Source organism: Tupaia chinensis, unplaced genomic scaffold, assembly GCF_000334495.1.
Source record: "Tupaia chinensis unplaced genomic scaffold, TupChi_1.0 Scaffold000180_1, whole genome shotgun sequence".
Classification (NCBI taxonomy): domain Eukaryota; kingdom Metazoa; phylum Chordata; class Mammalia; order Scandentia; family Tupaiidae; genus Tupaia; species Tupaia belangeri.
Genome location: NW_006159655.1, coordinates 1,082,923 through 1,097,613, shown reverse-complemented (window position 1 = coordinate 1,097,613; position 14,691 = coordinate 1,082,923). Strand labels below are relative to the sequence as shown.

The 14,691-nt window shown below is 37.0% G+C and overlaps 1 protein-coding gene across 1 annotated transcript in view; it reads right to left on the bottom strand.

Moving 5' to 3' along the window:
- Positions 1-14,691, bottom strand: part of SMCHD1 (structural maintenance of chromosomes flexible hinge domain containing 1) — a 173,207-nt gene that overhangs the window by 89,122 nt on the left and 69,394 nt on the right. The window contains exons 16-21 of the mRNA XM_027771046.1: positions 14,329-14,435; positions 12,776-12,858; positions 12,497-12,610; positions 9,180-9,257; positions 8,982-9,101; positions 4,297-4,441 (exon numbers count right to left, since the gene is read on the bottom strand). Of these exons, the coding sequence (XP_027626847.1) occupies positions 4,297-4,441; positions 8,982-9,101; positions 9,180-9,257; positions 12,497-12,610; positions 12,776-12,858; positions 14,329-14,435 (647 nt within the window). The remainder of the gene's footprint in view (positions 1-4,296; positions 4,442-8,981; positions 9,102-9,179; positions 9,258-12,496; positions 12,611-12,775; positions 12,859-14,328; positions 14,436-14,691) is intronic.

The window sequence follows — 14,691 nt, the reverse complement described above, 5'->3', positions numbered from 1 at the left end:
ATAGGGCGCATGTGCTCGCCAGACAGACAGAGAGAGACAGAGAGACAGAAAGCAGGAAATCACCCCCCAGGGGGGGTGGCCACGCCGCAATCCCTTCTCCTCCATTCTCCTCTCAGGATCTTGGGCACATGCACCCGGCGTGAGTTTAAGCCACTGGGTCCGGGACGCGAACCGCGGTCGACTATGTGGGAGTCCAGCAACAAAGCCATTATGCTAACTGCTGGTCCCATGTATTAGAATAGTTTTAAAATATATTAGTAATAAAGACACTACAAAAAAAAAACCTTCATAGAATCATATGTATAAAATACCGGGTTGTCAGAAAAGTCAAGAAGCATTTTTTGTATGCTTTTCTATTAAAAAATGCATCATGGGACCAGCAGTTAGTGTAATGGCTATGTCGCTGGACTCCCACTTAGTTGACCGCGGTTCGAGTCCCAGACCCAATGGCTTAAACTCATGCCGGGAGCGTGTGCGTGCGTGCCCAAGATCCCGAGAGGAAAATGGAGGAGAAGGGATTGCGGTGTGGCCATTCCCCTGTGGGGGGGTGATTTCTCGCTTTCTATCTCTGTCTGTCTCTGTCTGTCTGGCGAGCGCATGCGCCCTATAGCAAAAACCTCTCCCCCCCCCCCCAAAAAAAAAAAAGCATCATGACTTGTCTGACAACCCAGTATATGTATTGGCACTTTAATGACTCAAAAAAGAAAACCAAACTGCCACTTAATTTATCAGTGAAAAAAGGTATTACAGAATAAAAGAACAGCCATTTACAAAAGAACACTCAGAAAACCATGAAAATTTAACTGAAGCAAAATTCACTGTTTGATACTGATTCTTCTTAGATTTACAACAACAAAAATTATATGAAGAGGCTTAGATTATACTTTCCTTTAGGGTTTTAATTCAGTGTCCACATCAAAGATGCAGTGCCTATGACAACCGACTCCCAGATCAATGGCCAAATATAATTCTTCTTGCCTCAATGAAAATAGACTGTGAATTAGATCATTCAAAGTATCTTCATTTCTAGTACTAGATCACTATTGGAAATTTAAAAATATGAAAGCATGGGGTCAGGAGGTGGTGTGGTAGTTACAGTGCTGGATTCGCATATGGCTGACCACAGCTTGAGTCCTGGACATGGTGGCTTGAAACTCACACTGGGCAATATGTGCATGCATGCAGAAAATACTGAGAGGAGAATGGAGAAGGGATTGTGACGATGGGAGAGGATTTCTCACTTTCCCTCTATATGCCTCTCTGTTTTCCATAAGCATACATGCCCTATGGCAAAAACCTAAAAATAATAATAATGATATGATAGCAGAAAGGAAAAACTGAGTGGAAAATTTGTAAAAACAAGGCTGAGAAGGACCAGCAGATGAGGTAATGTTTACATTGCTGGACTCCCACATGGTCAACCACAGTTCGAGTCCTGTACATGGTAGCTTGAAACTCATGCCAGGTGCATGTGCATGTATGCCGAAAATCCTGAGAAGGGATTGAAACATGGCCATCCCCCCAGTGGGGTAATTTCTTGCTGTTTTTCTGTCTCTCTGGTGAGTGCACACACACTATAGCAAAAATCTCTTAAAAAAAAAAAAAGAGCTAAGAAAAATCTGTCTGAAAGTAAAGTAGAGGGCAGAGGAAAATCACAGAATGACAAGCCCAAACAGAGATGAACAGTTATCTCCCAAACTGATGTACTATCTATGCATTTAAACATCTTGAGAAGAGACTGGTAATGGGTGATAAGTTTAGGGTTTCATTTATAATGAACTTGAAAAAGAAAAAAATATATATAGTGACAACAAAGTTGTTAAATAAAGTGCCTCGAATTCATGAAATTGTAATAAAGCACTAAATACTGATCAAAGAATATAACTTTATTGAAGACTAAGGGAAACACAAAAAATAATTTGTAATGGAGGCACCAACAAGAAAATATATATCATCTGCTACAATCATAAATCAAGAGGTAATGCCTAAAACTGAACACTCAATAAATAACAAAATAGGGGTCAGCAGTGGGGGTGGTAGTTAAAGTACTTAACTACTACATGGCCAACTGGGGTTAGAGTCCAAGACCCAGCAGCATGAAAATTATGCTGGGTGTTTGCATGTGCATGCCCAAAATCCAAAGAGGAGAATGGAGAAGGGATTTCAGCCAACCATCCCCTCTAATAGATGATTTCTCATTTTCCCTCTTTCTGGCAAGCACACACACACCCTACTACAAAAACGTAGAAAAAAAAAAAAAAAAAAGTTCACAGCAAAATAAAAGCTACCTAGATATATGGTAGCAGTTACCAAAAGAAACCTGAAAGAGGTTCTCTAAGAAGTGCCCTGTAGGTAAGGAGGAGAAGAAACCCCTTTACTTTATAACAAGTTTTATGCGTGTATTTAGATCTTTAAGCTGCATACATGAATGAATGATTTTTTTAAATTCAATCACTGAGAAAAATTTTTAAAAAAAAAAAAAAAAAAAAAGAAACCCACCCATCCAATGATCTTAGTCTGTGGACAATAAGTTGACATTCATATCGACAACACCAGGATGTTTTCATAAGTCCAAAATCTTAAATATCATTATGTAGGTATGACAGAAATTTCAAATGTAAGAATATCCTACCAAGGATAAGATGAAAGTTGTAACAGAAATAGGTATAGGGCCAGGTCAGGTGGCGTGGTGGTTTGGGCAGCTAGATCCCACATCTAACATGGCTCAAATCCCAGACATCGCAGTCTGAAAAACACACCGGGCATGTGTACATATGTACCCAAAATCCTAACAGGAAGAATGGAGGAGCTGCAGTGTGGCCAATCCCATCGGGGAGTTACTCACTTACTTTCCCTCTCTGCTTAGCGCATGTGCCCTACAGCAAAACTTTAAAAACAAAAACCAAATAGGTATAGATGAGTGCACTAATATTTTCCATTTGTGACTAGACTGCATACTTTTAGAATTTTATTACTTAAGTAAATGCTTAAGTATCCAACTGTTAGACTGCTGTTTAATATTCAAATGAATAAGTATCTCAAAAAGACAAGAAAGGGTCTTTGTAACCGAAAAGAACATAAAACTATAAAAAATTCATTTTAAATTTGTTTTATAGCCATGTATTGCTTTTCAGGAATTTACCCATGGTATAATTTTGACACCAACTATCTCACTCATCTGTACATAAGCTGTTAGAAGGTTAATGTACTTATATAGTGCCAGCTACCAAGTGCCTGAAATATTATACATACATAGGTGACTGAAAGAATAAATGATTCCACCACAAGGAGAAAAAAATACAGACAACAAAATGAAGTATACATAAAAAGTGGGCACGCAAAAAGACCAATTTGGCAGCCAATGCAAAAAAGATATACTTAGCATTTATGCAAACAATTGTTTTGAAGAAACATAACTCATGCTCTTGAGGCCGATCAGAACTTCTTCCTAAGCATTTCAATAAGAAGTGATGGTAAATAATGAGCATCCTCAATAACATCATGAATACTGCTTAAGTTTCAAAAACTATTTCTTTCCCTCTCCCTTGCTTTTTTGAAAAGGGAGGAGGAAGAGAGATAGAGACAGGTATTTCTCACAGGATCTTGATGTGCTGCAATCCTTTTGCCCCCACCTCCCAATTAGCTAGGAATACAGGCATGCACAAATGTATGTAGCATACTCAGGTTGGCTCAGAAACTGAATCTGGGCTTTGCATACCACATCTAGCTTCTCAAATGATGCTGCTACACATGAACCACCACAGCTGGGCCAGAGCTATTTCTTAATATAAACCAACCACATCACTTTCTAAAGGGCTATTAAGTAAAGGCAAATTCTAAAGAAGGGCCCCTAATTTCTATTGAAAGCATAAACTTTATTGTTATGGCTTTTATAAACCCCAATTAAATTGCATCAGCAGATTGAAAACCTACTAGGAGGTAGTACACTAAGTTTAATGGCTATTAACTCCTAAACAAACAACATCAAAATGAACAGTGATATTACTAACAGACAGAAGATATTATTCTACTTCTAAAGGAAACAGTAAGAGCTAAACAGCTCAACAACTTCAGTAGTTAATTCAGTCAAAAGATTAACTGCAGTGAAACAATGTAAGATACTGTAGTCAGTATAGTTTGGGGCTAAATAAATCTCGAGATAGTGTAAAATTCACTGAATATATTAAATACTAATACTTGAGTTACCAGGAAGTAATTTAAACTAAAAAAAAAAAAAAAAAGAGTGAATGCTAGGCAAATATGAAAAGACAAATACAAGGTGATTCTTCAAATTACCTTGCTTCAAGAACTGGCTGAATATCAGTTACTAGTTGACTAGTGTGACCAAATTCATCCTGAAACTCCAGAGGGATATTGAATGGAACTCCAACACGAAAAGGAGGATCCAGAAGACCAAATGAAAATTTTTCTGGCTTACCCTCTTTAACAAAAACAAAAGTAAAATTGAAAAGTAAATTCAATGGTCAGAAAATTCACTAGAGGTCAGAAACAGACCCACTTACATATGGGAAATTAGATTATGATAAAGATGGCATTTTAAATCTGTGTAAAAATTATATAACTTTTATCAAAAATTCACCTTGGTAAATAAAGTTAGATTTTTATCTCACACCATACATAAAAATAAATTTTGGAGGTAGAGATGAATTTACTTTTGAATTATAAAATGATTAGACTATAATGAAGACTATATTTACAATCTTATCACAAGAAAGAAGTTCTATGATCAAACACAATACTCAATGGCTAAAAAAGAATACATCTAACAAAGTTATAAAGAAGCTTCATATGAGAAAACATTTACAATGAACGATTAAAATTCACAACACGTTAAAAATCTCCTATAAACCATAGTTTTCAAAGTGTCGTCTCTAGTCTAATAGTCTGAACTACCCCATGGAAAATTTATTAGAAATGGAAACGCTAGGCCTACTTCAAACCTACTAAATCAGAAACTCTACAGATGAAGCCTAGTAGGTTAGTTTTTTTTTTTTCCTTTAGAAAGAAATTTTTGCTATAGGGCGTATGTGCTCCCTGGAGAGACAGAGAGAGATGCAAAGCAAGAAACCACTCCCCAGGGAAATGGGCCTGCTGTAATCCCTTCCACTCCATTTTCCTCTCTAGATCTTGGGCATGAGCGCGCACACGCACTTGGCCTCAGTTCTATCCCACCCGGTCTGGGACTCAAACTGCAGTGGACTACGTGGGAGTCCAGTGACATAATCGTCATGTCATCTGTTGGTCCAGCCTAGCAGGCTGTTTTAATAAGCCCTTCAAATGATTCAGTACAAACTCAAATTTGAGAATCTTAACTTTAAGCTATTAAAAACAGGCACAGTAAATGAACAGGTTTTCAAATCATGTGTAGTCCAATAAAGGCCAAAAAAGGTGCATAACCTAAAAATTAGAGAAACAGTTTATTTAAGGCTAAATAAACAATATGGCCAGGAATGAGCAAGAAGAAAACTGCAACTTTCAGTCCTTTGGTAAGAGTATTATGGTAGTGTCTTTTAGGACTTCTACTTCTTGGTATCCACCCTGGAGAAATTCTAGTGCACATACACAAAACAGCATAACTGTTTCCCAAACAGCAATGTTTCATAATAGCCAAAAAAACGGAAACAATCTAAATGGTTCACCAACAGAAAACTGTTTAAACTATAACACATTCATACTATGAAATAGGTTTTCACAGCTGTTAAAAGAATGTGGTAGATTTATATGTATAAAAAGAAACTATCTTTTTTTTTTTTTTTATAGAGAACTAGCCACACGAAAACAACAAGAAAAAGACAATATAGTAAAAGAATTTGAAAGCCAGAGAACACATAGGAAAGTAGAAACTAACACAGAAAGACCTAAGAGCATAAAATCCTCAAACAACAATAAAGTAACAAGAGACCCAATCTGATTCATACCTTAAGGAAATCTGAAAGTTTCAGAAATGGCTGTTTTAAATTATAGTGAAATTAGCATAAAATTGGAAGATTTGTTGAAATTTGCTTAAGTCTGAGAAATCTGAACAGAAAAAGACAGAAAATCTAAAAATTATCATATAATAATTTCCTCCAGTGAAATAAAAATTTCCCAGTGATTAATTTTTTTACCTGCTAGAGGGCATGTATGCTCACCAGAAAGAAACATGGGGGTCGGGGGTGGGGGGAACACACCCTGTATCAGGATGTGGTCACGTTGGAATCCCTTAGAATCCCTTACGGTCCTTTCCTTTAGCCTGTCAGGAATTTGCGGAATGCATCCACATGTGCCCAGTGAGATTTTCAAGCTGCTGGGGCCTGGATCTGAACTGTATGATCAACCACGTGGGATAATACCCTTATTCATCAGACTACAGGGCCCACCCCTCAGTGATCTACTCTTTTTTTCTTAAAGACAAGAAACGGCTTTTTAAAAAATACTTATTTAATTTTACATATTATTACATATTTTTTTAAGGAATTATTTTATTTAGGGGCTGACAGGTCCTGTGGTGGTTAAGGGTGCTAGACTCCCACAATGGCCAACTGCATTTCAAGTCCCAGATCTGGCGGCTTGCTTTCTCACTTTCTTTCTTTCTTCTTCTTCTCTCTCTCTGATCAAATATAAATAAATAAATAAAGCTAAATAAAATAATTCTTTAAAAAAATAGAGTTCAGGATCAGCAGTTAGCATAATGGCTATGTCGCTGGACTCCCACATAGTCAACCGCGGTTCGAGTCCTGGAGCCGGTGGCTTAAACTCATGCCAGGTACGTGTGCATGCGTGCCCAAGATCCCAAGAGGAGAATGGAGGAGAAGGGATTGCAGCATGGCCATCCCCTCTGGGAGGTGATTTCTCGCTTTCTGTCTCTCTGTCTCTGTCTGTCTGGCGAGCGCATGCACCCTATAGCAAAAACCTCTCCTCCCCTCCCCCCCAAAAAAATAGAGTTCAGGGACCAGCAGGTGGCATTGTGGTTAAGGTGCTTGACACTCCCACATAGCCAGCCACAGTTCGAGTACTGGACCTGATGGCTTTATTTCTCACTTTATCTCTCTCTCTCTCTCTGTCTCCCTCTGGTCAAATGAAAATAAATGATGAATAAAAGTAAATAAAATAATTTTAAAAAAAGAGTTCAATAAAACAATTCTTCTTAAAGAATTATTTAATTGAACTTCATTATTCCTACTATTTAATGTGATCAGAGAAAGAAACTGAGAAAAAGTGATAATTTAAGAATTATTTAATTGAACTTTATTATTCCGATTATTTAACGTGATCAGAGAAAGAGAGAAAGTCCCAAACCACCAGGTCTGGGACTCAAACTGCCATCAGTCATGTAGGAGTCCAGCATCTTTAACTACCATGCCCCATATTATATTTTTTTTTTAGACCAGAAGGAGACAGAGGAAAAGTAATAAAGCAAGCTACCAGGGCCAGGACTCAAACTACAGTCGACCATGACGAAGTACAGTGTCTTAATCACTATGCCAACTGTCGGCCCCAGTGGATCTACTCTTAAATGTGTATGAATCACTAGTTATGTAAGACTGCTCAGAGCAAACGGGGGGAAAAAAAGCAACATGGAAGTAAGTAAAAGCTTCAATAAAAACCCTCACTTTTATTAATATCCTAAGAGAATTAATATACTGAATTCATGAAAAAGAGAATGCCTTAAAAAGAGAATAATTAGGGACCAGCAATTAGAGTAATGGCTATGTTGCTGGACTCCCATGTAGTCGACTGCAATTCGCGTCCCGAACCCAGTGGCTTAAACTCATGCCAGGCACGTATGCGTGTGTGCCCAAGATCCTGAGAAGAGAATGGAGGAGAAGGGATTGCGGCATGGCCATCCCCCCTGCGGGGTGATTTCCTGCTTTCTGTCTCTGTCTCTCTCTGTCCGTCTGGCGAGCGCACGCACCCTATAGCAAAAATCTCTCCCCCAAAAAAGAATAATTAGAAAATAAAAAAGGTTTTCAAAATTAAAAAATGATAAGAAAAAATTGGACAGCTAGTGGGGCAGTAGTAACACAATGCTCTACGACACTTGATACACATGGAAAGGTCCTGGGTTTGCATCCTAAGGTCTTCCTCTGTTAATTATGCTGGCTGAGGCCAGAGGTAGATTATGGCATAAAGACACTGTTGTTAAGTCTGCATCTTTGTTTTTCAACCTCCCCTTATGGAAGAAATAAGCTTTAAAAAAATTAAAAATGACAGAAGAAAGGAAAAACTCAAGTGGAAGTGTAGAATATCACATTAAGAAAATTCCATATAAGAGGCTGGCGGGGGGCGTGGTGGTTGAGGGCACTGGATTCCCACATGACTGACCATGGTTCCAGTCCTGGACCTGGAGGTTTGCTTTCTCATGCTTTCTCTCTCTGTGTCCTTCTCGGGTCAAACTTAAATAAACAAACAAACAAACAAACAAATAAATAAAGTTTAAAAAAATTAAAGAAAATTCCATATGAAAGACAAAAATAAAACCATGAGATAGAAAGCAGAAGAAAGTTAGTATACTATCCAGGAGATCCAACAACTTAGTATCAGATGTTTTAGAAGAGAACAGAGCAGGAAATCAAGATGATTCAAGAAAAATTTCTAAAAAATAAAATAGCAATTTCCAGATTGAAAGCAGTCAACTGGATGAAAACAGACCCCATACTGAGTCATACAATTTAAATTTCAGATCTGGGGGGGAAAAAAATCACAAAACACCTGGAGGTTGGGGAAGATTTAGCTGAAGGTGGTAAGGGTGTTAACATGCAAAGAGTCAGGATTGAGGACAGCTATTGAATTTACTTGGACAATGGCAGGCAGAAATCAATGGTGTCTTCAAAATTCAGAATATTATTAGGCAGACTTATAATTTAAAAATCGAGATGGTTACCCAATTGTGCAAATACCTTTTAGTGATTATTTATCTTTTCCTTCTTGATTTAAAATGCCATCTTTAGCATATGCAATGTGTGTTAATGTTTGCTTACCTTTAACAGAAAATTTAATTGCTTTAGATGGTAGTGGTCTTCCTGCATAAGTATCTGCATTACTTTCATTCAATACCACTTGCAATTTCAATGTGTAATTCCCCAACTTTTGAATATTTTCTGGATAAAGTGAGAAGAAATTAAAAATCAAGCCAACATAATACTGATATATTTTTAACATTCACAATAACAACTCACCCATTTTTTTAAACCAGTAAGGCCATCTTCCTCCATGTTGACTGATATGCGAAATGATTTCTTTATTTCCACTCGAAGCTTAATAAAAGAAAAAAAAAAGAAAGAACACTGTCTTTAGAAACTAAGCATGATACATAAATATGACATATTGCATAGCCATCAAATATCTATTTCATATTTTAATTGTCAGAGGGCACATCAGAGAAATAGGGAGAGAGGAGAAAGTACCCCCTCCAATGAGATGTGGTCATGCCACAATTCCTTCCTCTCCATTTCTCCATCCTTTTGGGATTGAGGTTTGTATGTGCGTCTGCACGCACACGTACACACACATCTCCCGAGCATATTCTTCAAGTCATCAGGCCTGGCATTATTATACAACATTATTATATAATGATATTATACTATACATTATCATACATTATATCATGTACATCATATTATACATTATTATACAATACTATTATATTATTATACAAATTCCTGCCTCTGGTAATTTGCAATAAACAAAAGGATTGAGGACCAGCCTGTGGCCTAGTGATTAGGGTGACAGGATCCCACACAGCCAATTGCGTGGTTGAGTCCCAGACTAATGGCCTGAGAAATAAGTCAGGGTCTAGTGAGTATGTGTCCAATCCTCCAATAGGATGGCGAAACGAAGAAGGGTGTGACCATACCCCATGGCAGGGGGGGATGGGTGCTTCCTTGACCCACCCCCACCCTGGCAAGCTCAAGCTTCCTCTGACAAAGTTAAAAAAAAAAAAAAAAAAAAATCAAGCCTTTATATATTGCCTTTCCTGTAAAACCCATGTTTCAAGAGTAACCAAGTGTACCTTTGTTGATGACAGAACTTTCTTCACACACAAATTCTAAATAATAAGTTAGGAAGGAATGAAAGAATCAGTAGGGGGGAAAAATCACCATTTTGCATACCCAACAAAACAACTAAGCAAAGAAAAGATCATTAATGAGCTAAACAACCAAAGATAGGTGAACAGGAAAATATTAGCCGCACTTTGTTAATACTTACACTAAAGTTGTATTAGTCAAGTGGATTTGGTAACTTAGCAGCACTAAAAGTGGAATAACTAGACATCACTTGCTTCTTAATGTAATAGCATGGGAAACACAGATTACTATGAAGTTCTGATTTTTGCTTTAGGGAAAAAGGGTGAACCTAAATCTTTGTTGTTTTTTATTTAATTTTTAATTTTTTTAAGAGAGATTTTTGTTATCGGGCACATGCGCTCATCAGTGAGGCAGAGAAACAGAAGGCAAGAAATCACGCTCCAGGGGGATGGTCATGCTGCAATCCCTTCTCCTCCACTATCCTCTTGGGACTTGGGACACACACATGCGCACACGCGTGCACCCAGCCTGAGTTTTAATTCACCAGGTCTGGAACTTAAACCACAGTCAACTACATGGGAGTCCAGCAATATAACCACTAGGCCATCTGCTAGTCCTAAACCTAAATCTTTTAATAAAGCTTTTGGGGGTTTCAGTTTTCAGGAAACAGACCCATGGAATAAGTTAAATGTGATAGGGTGGCATAACAAGAAGTAGGAAGGGGACTTAAAAAAAAGTTCATGGAAATTGTGCATTCTAATAATATGAGGCCAGCCTGGCAAGATGCTTAAGGTACTTGAATCCCATTTGGCCAACTATGTAACAGCCACTGCCCTAGTGGCCTGAGAAGTGTGCCAGGGGCTTATATGTGTGCATGCCCAAATTCCAAAAGTAGGGAGAAATGGAGAAGGGACTGTGACGTGACCATTCCAAATGGGGAGGGAGGTGCTTTGCTACTCTCTCTCTCTCTCTCAATCAATATCTCTCTCTCTCGCTCTCTCTGGTGAGCACATGTACTCTCTGGCATATTTTTAAAAAGAATGCACAGATCTCAAAATTTTTGGACCAAAATAAACTCATTCTTTAATTCTACTTTTCTATTAAAATACTGAAGTCCCTTCATATTTTGCCACAGTGATATATGTCTATGTGTGTATGTTTTTATTAAAAAACTTAAAAAGACAGGCAGGAAGGTCAGGATACAGAGAGAGTTGAAAGTGCTACCCTCTGGCTTTGAATATAAAGCAAGGCCCCTAAGAGGAGTGAGAGAAGCTTCTGGAAGGCAGAAAAGGCAAGATACTCAGATGAAGGAATGTAGTCCTGCTGACAGTGATTGTAGCCCAGTAAAACCTGTTTCAGATTCTGACCTCCAGAACTGTAATAAATTTGTTGTTTTAAGCAAGCCCTGACACACACACAAACCAACAAATAAGTAAATAAAATAAAGAAATGAAAAGAAAAAGGAAAAGATTAAAATAAAAGGTGTAAAATAGTTGGGAGAATATACTGAAGGATGCCAACAAAGCCAAGAATAGGAAAGAATTTCAGTAAAATGAGAGTTGGTCAAACTCTTAAAGACTGCTGAGAGACCTAACAGGACATTTATACAAACTATCACTGACTCATTTTTAAATGCTGGAAATAAACTTGAATTAAAATACCAAATCTTAAAAATCCATAGGCCATATATAAAAGTACATAGTAACAGAACACATAATTAAGAGTATAAAATGAAAATGTGGGACCAGCAGTTGCTGTAATGGCTATGTTGCTGGACACCCATGTAGTCAACCGCAGTTCGAATCCCATATCCGGTGGCTTAAACTTGTTCCAGGCGTGTGTGTGTGCATGCCCAAGATCCTGAGAGGAGAATGATGGAGAAGGGATTGCAGCATGGTCACCCCCCCAGGGGTTATTTCTTGCTTTCTGTCTCTGTCTCTTTCGGGTGAGCGCATGCACCCTATAGCAAAAATCACTCCAATACATACATACATACATACATAAAAATAAAATGAAAATGTTTTTAGGCAGTCAAGACAAAAACAATAGACATGAAAGTTAATAAACAAGATAAACAATGAAACCCAGCACTTTTCCCTATATTACACAAGTGACTAGCTTATTATGTGAACCAAATAATTCCGGCCCACAATTTCAGAGCCACAGGATTTTTTATATGGAAGGGACCTTAAAGATTGTCCTATTCAGTGCAAATTCCACTATGTATGTATACTATACTTTTACTTTAATCAACAGTTACCTGGGAAAATTCAGGATAAAGTGTTAAAAAAAAAAACTTGGAAAACTATTTGCGCAAATCTGAAATTATTCCTGACACTTGAAATTCCTAATTTTAATCAAAATGACTGAGCCTGTCAGATTACTAGGTAGTCAATAATTATACAGATATTTAAGTCTGTATTACATCCTTGAGAATACTGAAGATCCAAATTACTTTGTATACTTACAGTGTAATATAACCTTGAGTTCAACCAGGAGTTTCTTTGACCCTCCATGACTTGTTCCTGGAAGTTTTTGCATTGCTTCCCCCTTTTTATTCAGTATTTCAATTCTTAATGCACCTATGAGTTCAAAATTTTTAAAAAGACTCTTAATGACCATCAAAGAATCTTCTGCATCTGCTAAATTTTCACACTGCATTTTAATTTTTCACTATCTTTCATATATTGGAAATGCAAGACAAAAGAAAAGCAGTTTTTTGGTATTAGAGAAATAATCAAACATACCAATAGGGGTTCCAGCAGGTCTAATCTCATTTGGCAACAATTCATCTCCTTCAGGCCAAGTTACTGACAATCTATCAGGGAGCCTATTATAAAACCACAGTATTATTGTTTTACATTGTTAAAAACATTAATACAAATTTAAATATTGAATTGTAGGAAAATTCATAACACATTTTTGCATATGAAAACATAGAAAAAATATGTCATGACTTTTCTGACAACCCACTACTTATTGCAAATATATTTTTGAAAGATTAAATTTAGAATTCTATATAATAAATCATTAAAAAATGTTTTTCTCAACCATTGCTATTGATACTGTAAAAGACAAAAGAACCCTCTTGGTAGTAGAGCTAGGAACTATGAAATTTTTGTCATTTGTCCGTTTGTTTATAGTTCAAATTGTCTTTGAGAGATAATAAAAATTTTAATAGAAAAATTCACTAAGAATCAAAGACTAAAACTATTACCTATACAAGCAGAAAATTCAAAAAGAGTTTTTTCTTCTACCTCCCTTTACTTATTTTTTAACTGATCTTTACCTTTCAGTAGTGCTCTACAATTTTTCCTATAGCTGTAAGCTAAATATCAATTTGCTTTTAAAATGCCTTAATCACAGTGCCAATAAGAGTGACAATTTAGGGACTAGCCTATAGTTTGTTGGTTAAGGTGGCCGAATCTCACAAGGTCAACCATGTAGTTCCAATCTTGGATTGGAGGCTTGAATAACATGCCAAGCACATGCATGTATGAGCCCAAAATACAGAAAGGAGGGAGAAATGAAGAAGGGATTGAGGTGTGACCATGGGAGGTGCTTTCTTGTCTTCCCTCTCTGTCTCACACTAGCCAGTGTAAACACTCTCTAGTAAACTTTAAAAAAAAAAAAAAAAAAAAGTAACATTTCAGATACAATTTCCTCCTTCTTTACAAGATAAAATGTATGATTCCGTTTTTATAACTAGAACTCTCAATTTTTTTAAAAAAACAAAATATTAAAAAGGGGGGGGCAGCAGTTGGCATAATGCCTATGTTGCTAGATTCCCACATAATGAACCGCAGTTCGAGTCCCGGTCCTGGTGGCTTAAACTTACACCAGGTGCACGTGTGTATGTTCCCAAGATCCCGAGGGGAAAATGATGGAGAAGGGATTGCGGAGTGGCCATTCCCCCAGGGGGGTGATTTCTTGCTTTCTGTCTCTCTCTTTCAGGCAAGCACACGTGCCCTTAAGCAAAAACCTCTCAAAATAAATAAGTAAATAAAAATGTTCATCTTGATATGAACATCTAAGGCTAAAAATACCCTATCAGAAGAGTGATTTATAGGGATAGGTAGGTAGCATGACGGTTAAGGTGCTGGACTCCACACAGCCAATCATGGTTTGAGTCCTTGCACTTGGTGGCTTGCTTTCTCACTTTTCCTCTCTCTGGTCAAATTAAAAAATAATGATAATAAACAAAATTAAACAACAAAAACCTAGGGCAACAATTAAAAAATAATTTATAACTATTAGCAGTTCTTTAAATTTTTGTCATGCAACTTGAGATAGGACTTACCTTGCCATCTCATCTTCTACATATTTTTTAACAACTTTCTCAGCAACGGTCCTATCCAACTTTGCAATTGGCACCGTTTTTATTTCATCATACAATGCCTGAGGTTCCTGAATAAATAAAATTAATTTATAACAAAATTTCACAGAAAACTCTTTAGTTACACTAAAAATAGCCATTTGTTTCATTCAAAGAAATACAATTTATTCTAATAAAGCATATAAAACACAATAAATTGTCTTATATTATACCAGTGTTTTTCCCCATTTTAAAAATGTAACATCTGTAGCCCAAATGATATTCCATTCAAATATTAACAAAACCATGGGGTAGGGAAAAAAATTCCCACTCCAATTTTGTAGTTAT